General features: G+C 42.2%; 1 protein-coding gene across 1 annotated transcript in view; it reads left to right on the forward strand.

Annotated features, from left to right (window-relative positions):
- Nucleotides 1-9,793, forward strand: part of epas1b (endothelial PAS domain protein 1b) — a 66,764-nt gene extending 56,971 nt beyond the window's left edge. Inside the window, exons 12-16 of the mRNA XM_061744629.1 lie at nt 621-1,120; nt 1,762-1,858; nt 2,017-2,104; nt 2,177-2,356; nt 3,474-9,793. Coding sequence (XP_061600613.1) covers nt 621-1,120; nt 1,762-1,858; nt 2,017-2,104; nt 2,177-2,356; nt 3,474-3,622 — 1,014 coding nt within the window. The 3' untranslated portion in view covers nt 3,623-9,793. The remainder of the gene's footprint in view (nt 1-620; nt 1,121-1,761; nt 1,859-2,016; nt 2,105-2,176; nt 2,357-3,473) is intronic.
- Nucleotides 9,794-15,825: the final 6,032 nt, after the last annotated feature.

Here is a 15,825-nt window from a genome sequence, read left to right on the forward strand (position 1 = left end):
GTGTGCGTGCGCGTGCGTGTGCGCGTCCGTGTGTGTGTGTGTGTGTGTGTGCGTGCATGCTAAATTTGCTTCCGTCAACGAAAATTATGACTAAATATCGTCGTCAACGAAGCTTTATCACCTGAGGAAAATGACCAAATGAGACAGAATGTTACAACAAAGATCCTTAACATCCATGTTTTTTCTTTCTAAGTTAAAATGTCTCATTTTTAGTCAAAAAATCTCATTACACTTAATACAAGACTCATCACTGGAAAAAACAACAATTTTCACCTGTTTCAAGTAGATTTTCACTTAAAATAAGTAGAAAAATCTGCCAGTGGAACAAGATTTTTTTGCTTGTAATGAGAAGATAAATCTTGTTCTACTGGCAGATTTTTCTACTTATTTCAAGTGAAAATTTACTTGAAACAGGTGAAAATTGTCAAATAACAAGTTATTTTTCTGGTAATGACTCTTGTTTGTAAGTGTAATGCTAAAGTGTAATACTAAAAATTTGACATTTTAACTAGAAATAAGACAGATATTCCTGGTAAGATTTTGAGTTTTTGCAGTGCCAAATCAAAGAATCTTTTTTTCTAAATGTTCCATCCTGATTAACTGTGTGGACCCTTTTCCAGAGGGACCTCAGTGACCTGGACCTGGAGACGCTGGCTCCCTACATCCCCATGGACGGCGAGGACTTCCAGCTGAACCCCATCATCCCGGACTCCAAGCCCCTGGAGGGGCGTCCCGCTGGGCCCCTGGGCGGCAGCGGCAGCCTGGACACGCAGCAGAGCTTCAGCAACATCGCCAGCCTGTTCCAGCCGCTGTCCCCGGCCCCGCCGGCCCCCGGCCACTACCAGCAGCAGCCGCAGCCAGCCTGGGCCGCCGGCGAGCGCAGGGGCGCGGGCCCCGCCTCGGTGGACGCCTGCGGGAGGCCCTACGGGCCCATGGGCCACATGCAGAGCCGCCCGTACCAGAGCCCGGCCAGCACCCCCCTGTCCTCTTTGCAGTGGCCTCCAGATCCCCTGATAACCTACCAGCAGCAGCTGCCCGGCAAGCCCTACCTGCTGGAGCAGGGAGGGGAGGACCGGCCCTCCTGCCAGCAGAACATGTCCCACCTTGTGCACAAACAGAGGTAACCAGCAACCTGGGGAAATAAAAGACTTTAATTGTGGATTCTGTTAATATAAATGTGTTAATATCAGTCTACCTCATACACATCCTACCTGCTCTTTTTGCACAGTTTTTCCTTCTTTCCCGTACTGCACTACTATTTGTTTTTCATTCCAATGTATATACTGTATATATTTTCGTAATTATATATTTTTTTACTTTTTTTACCCTTTCGCTGCATGTGTGTTTTGGGTACGGAAGAGTATTAGGGCCATGCATGAGAATTTTTTTTTTTATCAAGAAAAAAATCGAAATGTCGAGATTTATGTTGAAATACAATTTCAAGAATAAAGTCGAATTTTCGTGAATAAAGTTGAAATTTCACCTTTTTTCTCAACATTTCAACTTTTTTCACGAAATTGTACTTCAACATTATTCTCAACATTTTGACTTTTTTCTCGACATTTCGACTTTTTTCTCCAAGTGCAAAATCTTCCTCCTCTAAAATATTATTTTTATTTTTCTCCTACCTGGCCCTAATACTCTTCCGTAGTTGAGTGTACTGGTGCAGCACAAAGTAAATTTCCCCATTGAGGGAGAAATAAAGGACAATCTTATCTTATCTTATCTTATTTTATCTTATCTTATCTGTGTTACGCGCAGGTCCATGGACAATTTTGTACAAGCTTACAAAGACATGAGTCCAGCCAGAGTGGCTTTGGCCAACAACATCAAGCGCTCCTTCAACCAGATGGCTGTGGTGAGTTTCTCTCAAATGCTGTTGGAGGTTCCTCCTGAACGGGTTCTCGTACGCGGAACCTCAAAGCTACAATACATTACATTGACTTGACCATCAGTGTCCAGTTATAAATAATTAGTGCTGTCAATATAAATCCATGCATGTGTGTGTTTTTCCAGGGTGAGAGCAGGGCAAGCGAGTTCATGTGGAAGAAGATCCGGAGTGAGACCTGCATGGACCGGTCCCTCAGCACGGGCTCCCTGAGCGGTGAGTTTCCTCCCCGCCACTCCTCCTCCCGCCCGTCAGTGGTGTCTCTAACGCCTGGGCTTCTCCTCACAGAGTCAGGCAGAGCCAGGATGATGCCAGGCGGCATGTCTTCATCTCTAAGCTCCCTGCAGCAACACAGGAAGTCTCAGTATCCAGGAAATGGGATAAGTGGAGACGATGGAAAACCTTTTCTCCAAAAGAGTTGCAGCTATAACAACAGCTACAACATGCAACCTTCTAACAAGACACAGGGTGAGTTTGAACTCATCCACAGGGCTGTTATCTACGGAAGCGTATTGCATTCACTTAAGAAAAAAAAAATCTGCTGTTTTTCTGAATTAACAAAATAATTATCTCAGAATTCCGAGAAAAGTTTTAATGAAAAAAAAATTATTCTGCAGTGCATGCAAACATGTTCCGCCTGTCCAGTTTAATCCAGTTTTATTTTACTTTTGGTTTGAAACATTGGGAGATACTCTTGTCTTTAAGTTATATACAGTAGATGGTATTGTTATTAGTTTGTCGACTTTGTTCAGACGGAAGGTGGAACATGTTTGCTTCCATGAACTCGAGCTCTGTAGCACCCTATAATGTAATAATTTCCTATAATGTAATAATTTCCTGAAAATGTAATAAAATTTGCACTTGACTCAATCGAAAATGTAATAAAACCCAATAATGTAATAACTTCACCAATAATGTAATAAAATATCCTGACTGATATTGTAATAACATTTTTACCGATAATGTAATACCTTATTACATTATTGGGAATATATTACATGGCACTCAAAGTCTGCAATTTAACCCAATAGTCATTCTGGTGTTTCACATACAGTGTATATAACATTCTTAGATTCTTAAAACACAAAATGTAGAACTCTGGACTGAAAATGAACATATATATTACATTATTTGTCAAGTATTACATTATCAGTTTTGGAGAAAAAAAAAAAAGACCCACCTGAAAATGTAATAAATTCCCAATAATGTAATAAGGTATTACATTATTGGTAAAAATGTTATTACAACATCAGTCATGATATTTTTATTACATTATTGGTGAAGTTATTACATTATTGGATTTTATTACATTTTTGATTGAGTTAAGTGCAAATTTTATTACATTTTCAGGAAATTATTACATTATAGGGTGCTACAAGCTCTCAAGTGAATGACAGCTTCTTGCAAGTTGAGGTATCTCGTTAATTCAGAAAAAAGAGCAGATTGTTTTTTTTTCTCAAGTGAATGCAATTCGCTTCCGTAGTAATCACTGTTCATGTCCCATTAGTTTCCAGTGCACCCCAGTTGTTTAAAATACATTTCTATATTGATAAAGTTTAATAACTCCTCCCCTCTCGTCCTGCAGGTCTCAGCTGTCTGCTGGGCCCGTCTTTTGAGCCCTCCTGTTTGCCCGAGTTGACCCGTTACGACTGCGAGGTCAACGTGCCGCTCCAGGGGAACCTGCACCTCCTGCAGGGCTGTGACCTCCTGCGAGCCCTGGACCAGGCCACCTAGACCCCCCCCCCATCCAACGCCTGACACAGACCTGGACTCGCTCCCAGCCCGGAGCCTCAACCTGCAGCCCGTGACTTAAGTCTTTCTTCACCTCTGTACCTCTAGGTGCTCCGAGAGCAAGCCCAAGGCTTAGCGACCTGTAGATCACGGTATTCACGACCACATCCTGCCTTACTTAGCCCCCCACACTCTGTCTCCCGTCCTTTTCTCTAGTCCTCTACCCCCAAACCTGCAGCGATATCAGGGTCCAGCTCCTTCCACCCTCCGTGCCCTCCAAGCACGCGACTTCAATCAGATGCAGGTTGACCACCAGAGTAGAGCTGCCCGGCCTCGAGCCAGCCACATCCGACGACCCGCACACTTCACATATACAGAAAACAACAAAAAATGGGTCACTGGTTGTAAAAAATAAAAGGTCAATGCTGGATTCAGATTATGTCACACTGGGTTTGGTGTCGGTGCTGATGTGGAAGAGGCCGGTGGTCGTGCGGAGAGGCTCCGCCCCCAGCCCCGCCCCCTGATGAGGCTCCGCCCCCAGCCCCACCCCCTGATGAGGCCCCGCCCCCAGCCCCGCCCTCTCTCTGCCCGCCAGGAGAGCATATTATTCCACCTACACATTAACACATTAATTTTGTGCACGTGACCAGTGATTGGCGTCCGTTCTGGTCGAAGCCTCAAGCCAGAGCTGGGTATCATGAGCTGGTTCTGACCTGGAGCCATTTCCAAAAAACAAGCCAATGAATCTCGTCAGAGCACGCTCTCTTATCGGATTCTGCCTATCGATTCCCAAAGATGATTATTATTATTATTATTGTTTTTTTTAAATCACTGCAGTGCAATACGGAGGACTGGAGCACTTTAAAGAGCGGCTAAACGTGAGGACGGGGCCAACGCGAATCGTTTTTAGCTCTCTACACGAGAATTATAAAACTTCCCTTTTCTCCTCTTTCCAACCGGATATTAATGTTTAAACCTTAGAGGCCAGAAAGGGATGCAATTATTAATTTATTGTGGCAAACCGACATTTGACAGATATATTCTTCGTCTTTTAAACACCTCTTTATTAACCCAAATTCAGTATTTCCCTTTTTGATTGTATGATAAACTGTTATATAAATGTATAAAGATCTGCTCTGAGACTTCTTCTGACTTGATTACGGTGATGAATCAGTAAAATGATACCCGGCCTGCAGCTCGAGCCTTTTCTCTTTTTCTACATGCAGACATTTGGGTCGCTATGACGACATCTGCTCTGTTAAACGTTCATGTGAACGAGAGTTCTCACATCTGGATCACAGCAGCGTTAGATCCACACGCTTCACATGTTCATTTTAGCCGTCATAAAACAGTCTGCTTGTTACTGAAATGACACTTTTCATCATTCAACTTTTTGTGGGTTTTAAAGAAAAATGTACATTTAACTCTACCGGACACTTTCTTTCACTTTTCTTGGTTCTTCAGCCAGTCAGATTATTTTTATCTGTGTCTTTCTCACAGACACGAGTAGTAAAGTATATACTGTAGTACATGTACTCCACAGTAATCTGAATACTATTATTCTTCCCTCTATTTTGATCTCATCTGTCTGTCTTCAGTTAGATTTAGCAGCTTTTACGACGACGGGGTGATTTTTTCTCTGTGCAGTTTATCACTTGAGCTGATGCTAAATAAAGGAAGCTCGAGTTAATGTACCAAACTAGTAACTGAGAGAAGGACGCGGCCTGCAGAGACGGAGCGTTTCTACGCGTTACGGGCTCGTGCCCGAGCACGGCGAGCCGGTGGTGTGCACAGATCAGCAGGGGGGCGCGTGCACGCGTTTCAACGACCTCTGTCTAACGCCGCTGGGACGCTTTTACTTCCGCTGAATTTTTCTCCCCTTCCGGACAGATTTTTCGCCACATTCAGTGTTGTGCATCAGCCTCCTCCATTAATCACCCCCCGGAGGCTAATCGGGTCGCTGGCAGCTTTGCAAACCTTTTCCGACTTTGCCCCATTAGAGGAAATGTCTGCAGCAAATGCCTAAATTTAACAGATATATTAAAGATCCAAATCAAATCTGCTGGTCCGTTACTGGCTATTCTGTTTACTGCTCTCCATAAGATTTTGCACAGAAACATCTTTACAATCCTTTTATCATCCAAAAGCCATAATTAAGCAGTTTACAATTATACAAAACACCAGAAATCCAAGTTTCTATGTTGCAAAGTCTGAAATACACACTTTTAAGCAACTTAATGCTTTAATACTAAGTCTTACAGCGCTTCATAGATGCAGCGCCTGCCTGGAACGGTGGTAGAAACTGCCTGGATATAAGCTGCAATGTAAAGAATGCAGGATTTGCTCTGAAGCAGACTGGGCTGATTAGAGTCAAACCCAGGGGCTCCGGGGATAACCCAGAGACCCCTGGACTGGAAAAGACCCTTCAGAGCAAAAAGATCCCGGCAGACAATGGAGGTCCCCCCCACGACGGCCTTGTGCTCACCACGGCGACACAGCAGGGGTCAGACGTCGCTCTCTCCATCAGACATTTGTACATAACAGCGGCCGGTGAAGTCGCCTGAAAAGTAGAGTTTGGCTGTTTTTTTTTCTCCCCCTTTCGGGATCGTAGGACAAGGCCAGTTTTTCTTAACTCGCAGACGGAGTGGCTGCCGATACCAGAGTGCTTTATAACGGGACGTTAACGGTCCTCACACATCGTAGATCAAGAGTAGACTCAGTGAAATACACTTTACACCGTTCTTCTCTACTTCTGTACTCTGGATACTTTTTCTTAATTCCACTCTTTTTCAAGGTAAATGTCTTTGTGTGGTGACCACTTTTGAGTATGAACTATTGAGCTTTGTATACATACACATTGTGTACTTAAAAAACGACAACTAATGTGGAACATAGTGTTTTTAGTGTCTATGTGTCCTGGTACTTTGGCCTCCGTGTAGATGCTGGTAGATTCTCTTCCTCCCACTGCCGTCTCTGTCTCGTGGTGGCTGTTTTTAATTCTGTCTCCTTTCCTCTCTCTTTATCCTCAAGTATCTGAATCTGTCGGCTGGCCAGTACTGTTGTTGTTCTTGCTTTAAAAAGAAACAGGAGAAGAAAAAAAAGAAAAAAAAAAGTGAAATATTAGTTTTCTACGTTTTCAGATATGTAGCATTTTGAGTATTGTAAGGAAGGTGAAGCTGCCACGTAATCGCATAGTTTTCAAGTTGCATATATACAAGCAATGGTGCTTCATAGACCATGTATGTCTCATTTTTGGAACTTATTTCAATGTCTTGGATCCACTAACACTGTATTTTGATGTTCTGCTTTATTCTGTGCTAACGTTTGCATTTGAATCCATACAATGTGCCTTATCATGACTTTACAAACTCAGCATACCGAGTTCACCCTTCAAGTGCACAGTTTGTTCACTCCAACCCGTAGGTGACATCCCAAACTTTGGGGGCTGTTATTAAAAAAAGAAATCCCAACAGTTATCAAAGTTATCGTCCAAATCCTCCCTTTTTGTTTGTAGCTTTAATTTATAAGAATTCGGTTTTCAAAAGATAGAAGCAGAAACATCATAGTAACGACGAAGGTCAAATCTTCTGAGATGATTGGAAAGCGCTCAGAAACGTTGGGATGATTTTTGATAATAACCCTGGAGGTTTTCTGCGTAGCGGTTCCTTCACAGCTTCCTCTCGTGTCCTTTTAGCTCCCAGTAAAGCTGCAGCGGACGAGAAGCCTCTCGGCCGCTTGCACAACCCTGTTGGAACGCGTTTTTGAACTTCTGGTGATGACGAGTTGAACTGAGTGTGAAGTTTGTAAGGAAACGGATTCTCCCAGCTCATCGCGTGACCCAACGGTCCGTCTGCTGATGAAGCTGCTTGAGGGTTTTTTAGAAAAAGCGAGAGATTATTTGACTGCAAAGTAAATGCCGAGGTCTGTTTTATTCTACAGTTTGACTTAAAAATGTGCAGTAGCCCTTGTGCCGCAATATTGGGGGGGGGGGGGGCGGATGACGAAAGGTATTGTAAAGACTTTTAAAACAGTACGTAGTTTCTCAAGTCTGTGGCCCGGGACTTAAGAATGTGCACTTTACAGGCAGCGACTTCTGCAAGCTGGTCTCTACTTCAAAGGAAACGGACGTTTATAGCCTGCAATTTTAATTGAGTTCTAGTACGAAGCAAATTAAATCTCTTTACGCCAGAAAATAAAGCAAAGACACTCATTTAGTATATTTTAAACTCTCATAAGCTTTGTTCAAAAAACTTGTTCTGCATGAATAATATCTAATGGATTAGCTGCTTAACCTCAATCAAATCAAATATAATCGCACAAAGTTCACTAGTGGCCGTTCTGTGTCTCCTCACACCCGATGTGTTTGAGGCACAGAAGATACGTTTGGACCAAAGGGTTGGGGGTTGGAGGGCTAAAATATCAATCTGGAACTGTCTCTGTCCCTCCTTCTGGTTTTTAATGAGCTAATGTTAAAAATATAACCATAGAAAAGACAGATTATCAATGTTTACGGGTGTGTTTTGGGTTTTTTTAATGGCGTGTCACCTGGATCTGGAGCAGGAACTCAGACAAGTTCCTGCTCTGAAGTAGGAGCTTAAAAAAACTGCAGCAGAAAAGCCCAAACAAAATCATCTCCATATTTGACGCGTCTTATAAAAAGGAAACAAAAACACTGGTGGCCATCGTTCCCATGAGGGATGAAGTTTATTTGAATGTCCTTGCGACTTTTGTTAAGTCTCCTAAAGCCAACGTTACCCGAGTTTGGTGCCAGGAGTCGCCCCCCCCCCAACATCTAAGAGCCACTATTCAAAGCAGACGAGATGGCTAACAAACACCCTGGAAAAACAAGTCTTTACTGGCGGTCCTACTCCACTGCAGACATTTTGGATGTATTTTTTAGCTGATACTTGTCTGGTTGTTGCTGCCACATCAGCTGGCCAGGCAACATCAATAAGCTATTCTATTTAAAAACAAGTCGATCTGTGCAAATCCTGACAATTTGGTATAAAAGCCAGAGTACGTACCTAAAATAATCCAGACGTGTCAGAAACAGCAGTGTCGGGGTCAAGTGACGCGTCACAGAGACTTCCTGCTCAGCCTGCCCACTGATGCACGAGTCCGTACCGTCCTCTTCACACCGCACTCCTGTTTCTCTGCACTCCCTTTTACCAAAATGTATCTTCTTTAGACGAGGTGTTTTTAGTTTTTTAGGGTGGGGTGGGGTAAAGTAAAAGGTTCGTCATATTTCAAAAGTACACAAAAACAACTGCCAAGGATGCTAATACTATGTTTAGGATTATGTTTAGTCTTTCGAGATTTTTTTTTTTAGAAACGGAGAAAAGAAATTAAAAAAAAGCACCTTACTACATGCAAAAGCATGATTTTAAATTTGCAATGAAAATAAATAAAAGTGCAATATTATCTAACTATTAATATGTCATAGACCAAAGACGGGCTACGAACGCGCGGGAACTGAGCACAGCGGGAAAAGAACGGCACCTAAGATGGATTTTTTTCTTTTTTCGAAGTGAATTGATACGATTTCAAAACGAGTTGCCTTAAAGCATGTGAGAAGGTTGGATCAATGAAAGTAGATTTAAAACCTTAATTGAGACAGAAGTCCTACCTCCTTTTAAGTAAGCTGTGGGTCAAGAGAAGAGAGTTCTTGTAAAAGCCAAGAAATTTAGCAAAAAAGCGAAACGGGTGTTCACAATTTAGAGAAAATAGTCATTTGTGACTGGGACCAGGCGCGGCGCCGGTGCTCCGATTAACTGTAGAAGACTCATCAGCTGAATTAATGCGCAACACACTGTGCTGCTTGAAGGGTTTTTCCCCCCAACAAAGCTCAAGTAATGAATCTTTCAGGAGCAAATCCACTTACTCACCGCGCTTCCTCTCTTGAGACGATATCTGCATTTTATCTTTTGTGTACCAACAGGGTTTTTGTTATTCCTTATGGGATCCATGTTCAGCTACGTGTATTCTGTTATTGTCGATGTCAGAGTAAAGTTATATTAGCTAATTCCAATTTTTTAATATGCTCAAATTCATATTGATCTATTATTATTATTATATATTGTTATCATTGTTATTACTATATGGGGACTTTAACCCGATAAGAAGTTTGTGTTTCTGCACTGATATCTTATTAAAGCATACTGATCTTACCCCACATCCCCGGCTCTGTCTTTTATTTCATTGTTTTTTTCTTTTCCTTTATTCTACATGTTTTTGATCAGAGTCATATTTCTGGCATGGGATAATTATAAAATGTCAGATTATGTACTAGTGTGTTTGTGTGTTTACCATCAATTTCTACCAGCATCATTATTTTGTAAAAATGTTTCCTGTAGCGCCTCTTAAAGCTGTTAACAGAATAGAAAGGTCAGGATTTTTAATGGTCGCTCCAAATTATGCAAAGACAAGGTCAAACATTTGATCAATAATTAAATGGTTTTACTCACTTAAGAAGAGACCCACATATATATTTTCTAGTGTGCATGATAAATCATCCTCACTGTACACTGTTTTACCCCAAATCCTGCTTTTGAGTCTCCTTCATTCAGCATAAAGCATATACTTGCACAAGTTGGAGTGTTAAGTATTCCATGTATTCATTATTTGTTCAACAAAAAAAAAAATCAGTCATCAAATCATAATATTCCACTGTTATGGTTTATTCTTTTACTTATTTTAACTTTCTGTTTGTTTTCCTAAGATGACCCAACGCAGTCGGCTATGTCAAGCCCATAACTTAGCTGGTTTGATCCATAATTTTCACCAGGATTTTTCAGGTCTGGTACCTTCTTAAAAGAACTTCAGAGATATAACTCTTTTTTCAAACATCGAAAAAGGAAACTGAAACAAGCAATAATTTTTGAAGGCAGCAAACAGCTTCAGTTTTTTGCAGGTATCGTGAGATCTCTGCCTGAAGACACACAAGCTTTAAAGTGGGTGTTCACATGGGTGGATATACACAGTTCCTTTCCAAACATGGACCCGGCACAGGTCCTCCAAGTGAGGGCCGCGGCCATTGCCTGCTCCAACCCAGAGTCTGTGAGGGAGGGGCTGCTGATAAGAGGGGGGTGCCAGGAAGGCGTTGAATATGGGGAGAGGGGGGTGTGTCAGTGTGTGTGTGAGAGTCTGTGACGCGATAAGTCCAAGAACCTTCGCCCAGAGTGCAGACAGTTCTGGGAGGGGGATCCTCAGGTGTTTGTGAGAGAGGGGGAGGGTTAAGTTGGGTGCAGAGCGTCATGTTTACATTCCTCCAGGGAGATTGTGACGAAGAGGCCTGCCAAGCCACTCCATTGAGGCCAAATCAAATCAACAATTTGCAGGCAGCTCAGTAATTTTCCGTCTGCCTTTTCAGTCTTCTGGTTCCTCAATAAACTCCGATCAGACGAATTTGTGATCAATTAATTCCGGCCAAGCTGAGCTCACAGCTTCTCCATGTTGTTATCCATCTTGTTGATGAGCTCAAAGACCCCCGCCAGCCTGCGGTTCTGCTCGAGAATCGCATCCAGCTTACGGGCCTGCTCCCCCAGCGTAAAAGTCAGAGCGCTGATCGCTTTGCTTGATCCATCCGCCACGTCCGGCAGCCTGGAAAAGTGGCTAAAGGAGGCCGCCGACGACTTACGCATTTGTCGATACATCAGGAAACCCCCACCTCCGATCAAGGAGATAATCAGGAGAAATCCTGCAATCATAAATCCAAATATGTAGGCATCTTCTGCATCCTCGACTGACAATATTTCCATACACAACGGCTTCCACGCCTTGTACCACGCCAATGGCATCTTTACAGGCCTTAACAAGAAATCAATCAGGCAGTTGCAGCTGATCCAGAACACTCCCGCCAGAGTCCTTACAAACACCAGGAAACTGGACCACATTACACCGGTCATGAAATCACTACACTGGCTTCCAGAGTTTAAAATCTTACTGCTGGTCTACAAAGACCTGAATGGTCTTGGATCAAAAAACATGGTTGATCTGTTAGTTCCCTATGAAGCTCCCAGACCCCTGAGGTTCATCTGGATCTGTTAGTTCCTATGAAGCTCCCAGACCCCTGAGGTTCATCTGGATCTGTTAGTTCCCTATGAAGCTCCCAGACCCCTGAGGTTCATCTGGATCTGGTTTGTTGTGTGTCCCAAGAACCAGAACCAAACAAGGTGAGGCAGCGTTCAGTTATTCTGCTCCTCACCGGTGGAACAAACTTCCTGTAGACCTGAGGTCTGCTCCAACTGTAGATCCTTTAAATCAGGATAAAAACATTACTGTTTACTGAAGTATACTCTTAAATTAAATACTCACCTGCTGGACTCTACTGCCCTTACTTTTAACAACTTTTGCTTTTTATTATTTGACCTGTTTTCTTATTTTATTTCATTTTATTTGTTATTTACTGTTTAATTGTGTCTTGCCGCTTTTAATGTTGATGTAAAGCACTTTGAATTACCTTGTGTTAAATTGTGCTATACAAATAAACTTGCTTTGCCTTGTATGTATGAAACGAGGAACCGCACGTTCTGGAGTAAAAAAATCATGCAAGACAAACCAACATCCCATGCTGCCAAAAAGACCAGGGAGGCCTTGGCTGCTAAGGGCGTAAAGGAAGAAGAAAAAACAGCAGTGCGACCAGCATCGTCCCCTAACCTCGACCTCACTGAGACTTGTGCATCCTTAACAGGAAGCTCTGATAAGTTTACCTCACATCTCCTCAGAGGAAACGCATGCAGAAACATGTTTATAAAAATAGCTTTTATTTGATCAAAGTCTCATCCAAGAAACAACTACAAAACCTTTAATCCTTAAGAAACTACTGGGTGTTTTGAAACACTTTCATTTAAATCCCTGCACTTCAAGTTCCTTAGCAAGAAGAACCATCGTCATCTTTGGTAGTTTTGTTGAATAAAATCCAGATTACAGTGTAATTGTGAAGGAATGATAAATCCTACGTCCTGCCAACCATACAGACTATTCAGAGGCAATAAGACACAGAATATTCATAATTTCTGATAACATGGACATGGACATTCTTCGCAGTCTATGATCACCCAACAGCAGGAGCTTTTTTGGGAGTTTGAAAACTTAGCTTCCTCGCTGAAGATGCTGCAAGCTGAATATTTATAAGCTTCGGGCTGAAGTTTCAGCTTTAAAAATAATTTAAAAAAAGATACATTTAAGCAGATAAAAAGTCATGAGTTGATGTCAGGTCTTTGGAAACTGTTTAATCGGTTAGCCACCATTATCCATCTTCACTTCCCAGTTCAGACGGATAATGACCCTAAACGGGCAGCAGGCGCGTTTTTTCGAAGGCAAAGACGAGGGGTATTTGCCAGAGACTGCGTCACATGGCTGACCTCCGGAGTCCGTGGGTTCAGGCCTCAGGTAGTCATCAAGTGGAAGGGGTTTAAAACAGCTATTAAAACTGATGGTTATGTTAGAAATGAACTTGCTTGTCAGCCTCTGAACATGGCTGCACTTTGCCTAAAATGGCCATCATTTCTAAATATTGACCATGTTTATTTTCAAATCCTTCAAAATGGTGTATGAAAAAAAAACAGTCAAAGAGTCTGTCATTGTCCAGATAATTGCAGACCCAACTATATGCTCTTGTAGTCTGAAACTAAGGCATTTTAATGCCACACACGCATTATTGGTATTGAACGCATCATGCCTTCTTGTGTTATATTGTGGATGAAAAACTGCAGGTAAACACCCAAAAGGAGGGTTTTCTCACAATTAAACGTCACTATTTACTGAAATTCTTCATAAGCCTCCTCTGCATTTTACATCTTAGATGGTGAAGCTACTCTTTAGAGGTGTTTACCAGATTACTTGAATGTCCACAAGTCTGATCATGGCTGTGGGTGGATTGTATTGTTGTAGTTGGGCTACAGCCATACAGCATTCAGTTTGACACCATTTGGCTGCGTCTAACAGCTTAATTGGAGAACATTGTGTTACAGCCTGTTCTCGGTCTCTGCTCCCTCCCTGCTCTCTGCACAAACGCGTGTGTGTGTGTGTGTGTCTGACATCCACCTTTGTGAGGACAATTTGAAATCAAGCAGGCCTGTAAAATAAGGTGGGGGTTGCCTCTCTATTCTTTGATACCTTGTTGTTTTTTTACTCGCACTAGATTTGGTTAAAGGGCTAGTCTTTAGGAGTGACAGATGAGGTGAAGCATTTCATTGCAATAGATTAGATATGAGATGAGCATTTGAATTCAACCTGTGATGCACAGCAGCAGCTGCTGGTGTGTTACACGCCGCCAGCGTTTACTTAAACACAAATAAATAAATGAAGCCCAAATGGGTGTGTGTTATAAACCCAACGCCCTCCTGCTTCCACAGCATTGAAGACGGCAGGTATTTCAGCCAGGTGCTGCTGATGTACAGGTAGGAAACTCTGCCAGCGCTTCTGTTTTTATAGTTTGTCAGTCGAGAGCATTCAGTTATGTGTTAATACAAAAAACAACGATATCAGCAACCTACGGAGTCTTAGGAGTACCTGCTGTTCCTGGTATGGACCAAAATACTCCATATTCTTCAGATGAACCAAAACAAAATTGAAGTAGTTGTTTTGGACCAAAAGAAGAGCATTTAACAGTCGGCTTAAACCACTGATGAGACCCGAACTCTGGGCGTAGTCATGGACTCAGACCTGGAGCTTCAGGAAAAATATTAAAACAATTACAAGCCTTCTATCACCTGAAGAAACTCTCCAGGGTCAAAGATCTGATGTCTCAGCAGGACCTTCAAAAACTCATCCATGTGTTTATCTTCAGCCAAATGGATAACTGCAACAGTGTTTTCACCTAAAAAGTCAATCAGACAGCTGATCCAGAATGCTGCTGCCTGAGTTCTCAACAGAACTAAGAAAGTGGTCCACATTACTCCGGTTCTGGGATCTTCACAATGGCTCCCTGTTCCTCAGAGAATAGACTTTAAAATGCCTCTGTTAGTTTATAAATCACTGAATAGTTTAGGACCCAAATACATCAGAGACTTAATGTTGCCATAGCAACCATCCAGAGCTCTCAGGTGTTCTGGTTCAGGTCTGCTCTGTGTCCCCAGAATCAGACCCAAACCTGGAGAAGCAGCATTCAGTTTCTATGCTGCATGGTAACTGCTAAATTAATTACTCTGACAAATGTACGTTTTCCAAGACTTTACTCACTACTCGTACAAACACTACAACTGCCCTGCACTTACACACTCCCAAGATACCATTCAGAAAAGTATCACATAACAAACTCCCCTTTTCTCTTTAAAGAAAAAAACATGCAAAGAAAATATTACCCTTTTTCAATGGCTTTAACATATAACCAGGTTTAAAGTTTCAACTTTAATAACTAGAGTAGAACAGTAGCTTTTTAAATGGCTTTAACATTTAACCAGGTTTAAAGTTTCAACTCTGATAACTAGAGTAGAACAGTAGAGAAAAGGTCTTTACTTTTTTTCATTTAGCTTTTAAGCTGCCACACACCTTCGCCGAGAGCCCTCAGCAGATCGAGTGCAGACGTTCCCTTCTTGGTTAAGCAGTCAGCGAGTTGCTCCTTAGTTGTTGACCACATGATCTGCTGAATAGTCCCAGAGCTGATAAGTTCCTTGATGCCACTGACTTCCAGTCTGAGTCCTTTCTCTGTGACTGATTTGGTGGATTTGATAGCATCAATAAGAGAGTGGTTGTCTGTTACACACACAATAGGTAAAGTGTTGCGTGTAAAGTCACCTGTGGTGAGTTCTGAATAGAGTTTAGCTAAGAAGCATTCAGAAAAGTATTGCATAACACTGCACAGATCTGGAACAAACTTCCAGAAAACTGCAGGAAGCTGAAACCCTCAGTTCCTTTTAATAGAGGTTAAAACCCACCTGTTTACAGCTTTAGTACTCAATTGTACTCTGGTTTAAGTCTAACTTTTCTTATTCTGGCACTGCACTTTTTTATTCCACTTTTAGTATTGTATTCAGTAAAGCACCTTGAACTGCCTTGTTGCTGGAATGTGCTACAAACAAACTTACCTTGAGTCATTCATGAGCTGGTGAACCCTGGGCATCCATACATTTTATACATTTATTATACATTTAAAAATCAAGCCGTTGCGGTATTATTTGAGACGAGAGCCACGAGCCACAAAGAGCTGCCAAAAACACTTGACACTTACCAGGAGAGGAATATAAAAGAACACTGAAGGCACTGAA

Source organism: Cololabis saira, chromosome 17, assembly GCF_033807715.1.
Source record: "Cololabis saira isolate AMF1-May2022 chromosome 17, fColSai1.1, whole genome shotgun sequence".
Lineage (NCBI taxonomy): Eukaryota > Metazoa > Chordata > Actinopteri > Beloniformes > Belonidae > Cololabis > Cololabis saira.